Below are 2,500 nucleotides of genomic sequence, written 5' to 3'. Positions count from 1 at the left end.
GAGTGAATATACATAATGATGTTATTCTATATATATATATACTTGGTACTTGAGAAGCCATGCTATTAGGATCTTAAAGAATATATAATATACTCGAGAAATGTATATATACACCTCGAGACGCACACGTAAAGAAACATTTAAATATGTGCAATCTCACACATACACGTAAAAAGGCATGTGTAAGGAGGAAACTACAGCTTCTGGAAATGACAGAAAAATCGCTCGTCTTATAAATATCCAAATAAATGTATCGAAGGAAGAGGACGCCGACGAAGAAGACAACAGAAGTATACAAAAAATGCTAATAATAAACGAATAAAATAAATAAATAAGTAAAACAAATTAATAGAAATAAAACAGTAAAAAATAACGATGAATACAAAATCATACCTTATGAACGAATTCCTCGACGAAATACACCAGGAAGAATCCGGCGCACGTGACGAGCTCGGCGAGAGGGTAGTCGGCCCCCACCGTGAGGACCTCCTTGGCGAAGGCGTTGGAGAAGTTCTCCCGAGTCTCCGGAAGCATGTGGGTGAAGACGGTGGCCAGAAGGACTCCCCCGCCGAAGCAAAGGAGGCAGCTCACAATCCTCTCCCTCTTCTTGCTCGCGTGGTGGATGTAAGCCTTCATGCGGAGAGGAAGGAGGCCGAAAAAGAGCGAGAGGACGCCCATGAGGGTGAGGGCGATGATCTTCGTGGTGAGGAGCTCCATCTTGGGGGCGTCGGGGGGCGTGAGGTGGGGAGGGATGGGCGTGTGTGTGAGGGGAGGGGGTCGGGTGAGTGAGAGGGGAGTGGGGGTGTAGGGTTTCTCAGACGATAGAACGAGAGAAAACCCTTTTTTATCAGTGCTTCACAACAGCTTCGACACCTTGTTCACTGATTACATAGACTTGCTATCTCGATGGCATCATAGTTTATCACTTCTTATTATTTGATATTTCACTAAACACTGAAAACAAACGAATGTAAACACATTATTGCACAAACAAAAATCAAAGACAGAACACACAATACACATATAAAAAGTCACAAAACTGAACACCGTTTCCTCAAAAGAATGGAAAAGAAGAGAATAATCATGAACCGCATTCGAAGCTTCATATCAACCGAACCATCTCCCAATACAAATTCCACTGACGCAAAAAAAAGGCGCAGTCACTCTCTTCGGTTACGCCGAGTCTCGTTGTGGAAGTTCGTACACGTTAGCTTAACTTCCTTCGGGGAAAGGCAAGGATGCAGGACCTAAGGAAAAAGTACGTCTTGGGAAATTGCCTTCAGTCTACGCGTAATAGGAAATGTTTGGTCATGTCCCCAAGGAAAATGTAGTTGCGTGTGTGCTTCTGTGGATGTACTGCGTGTGTTTAGTTTGCTTTTTGGATAATTTTCTCATCCAGATCTTGTGGGAGAAAGATGGAGAAGGAGGAAAAGTGGGAGGGGCGGAGGAAGGGTAGAAAGAGAGAGAGAGAGAGAGAGAGAGAGAGAGAGAGAGAGAGAGAGAGAGAGAGAGAGAGAGAGAGAGAGAGAGAGAGAGAGAGAGAAGGAGGGAGGGGGAGGAGGGAGTGAGTGTGAGTGAGTGAGTGAGTGAGTGAGTGAGTGAGTGAGTGAGAGAGAGAATGTAAATTATATATTTTTTCCTCTGCAAATGCAGAGCGGGGAAGGCAGGATGGAAAAAAATAAAAACAGAAAATTCAGGAGATTAATATTAATAAAGTGAGAATGAAGAAACAAAAGTACCTGCTATACATGTGACCCCCCCCCCCCTTTAGGCTATGACTGTGTGAGTCCATGTGTGTGCACATGCGTGTGTGTGTGTAAAAAGGGGGCCTAAGCCAAAGCCTACGTATGTGCATGCATGTACACTTGTGGTGAGTCCATGTACATGTGTCTGTACCTATGTCCATGTGCATGTGTGTGTCTGTGTGTGTGCGGAAAAGACCTGAGTCATAAGCTTTTCATAATCCCTCTGACACACGTGATGGCTGCGCTCCAAGCAACACGCGGGGAAACTGCATATTGTGTCTCTTGGTGGCGAGCAGGCAAGAGGAGGCTGAGAGAAGACAGGTGTGGAGGCTGTGGGGAAGCAGGCTGAGGGGAAAGCAGGCTGAGGGGGGTGAGGGGAGGCAGGGGGAGAAGTTGAGGGGAAAGACAGGGTAAGTGGGCTGAGAAGAGGCTGGGTGGGGAGACTAAGGGGAAAGACAGGGTAGATAGGCTGTAGGGAGGCAGGGTGAGGAAGTGGGGGTGGGGAGCAAGTTGGGCAGGCTGAGGGGAAGGTATTAGGCATAAGTTTCTTGACATGATGGAGGAAAAGGGGGAAGGGGAGGTTGTGTCATGATAAAATGGCGGAAGGAGAAAAAGGGAGAGTTCTGAGAAAAACGAAGAGAATGTTTGGTATATGTTGGGGGAAGGAGGAAAAAGAATAAGAAGAGGGGGGGGATTCTATTTAGTAAGAATGATGGAAACACAAAGAGGGTGTTCAGTGGTGAAAGGAGGGGAGG

General features: G+C 46.2%; 1 protein-coding gene across 1 annotated transcript in view; it reads right to left on the bottom strand.

Annotated features, from left to right (window-relative positions):
* The window catches only part of LOC119596027 (zinc transporter ZIP3-like), a 55,959-nt gene that overhangs the window by 49,929 nt on the left and 3,530 nt on the right, over positions 1 to 2,500 (bottom strand). Inside the window, exon 2 of the mRNA XM_037945123.1 lies at positions 394 to 954. Coding sequence (XP_037801051.1) covers positions 394 to 717 — 324 coding nt within the window. The 5' untranslated portion in view covers positions 718 to 954. The remainder of the gene's footprint in view (positions 1 to 393; positions 955 to 2,500) is intronic.

This window comes from Penaeus monodon, chromosome 37, assembly GCF_015228065.2.
Source record: "Penaeus monodon isolate SGIC_2016 chromosome 37, NSTDA_Pmon_1, whole genome shotgun sequence".
NCBI lineage: Eukaryota > Metazoa > Arthropoda > Malacostraca > Decapoda > Penaeidae > Penaeus > Penaeus monodon.
Note: the sequence above shows the minus strand (reverse complement) of the source record. Positions and strands in the feature narration are given on the sequence as shown.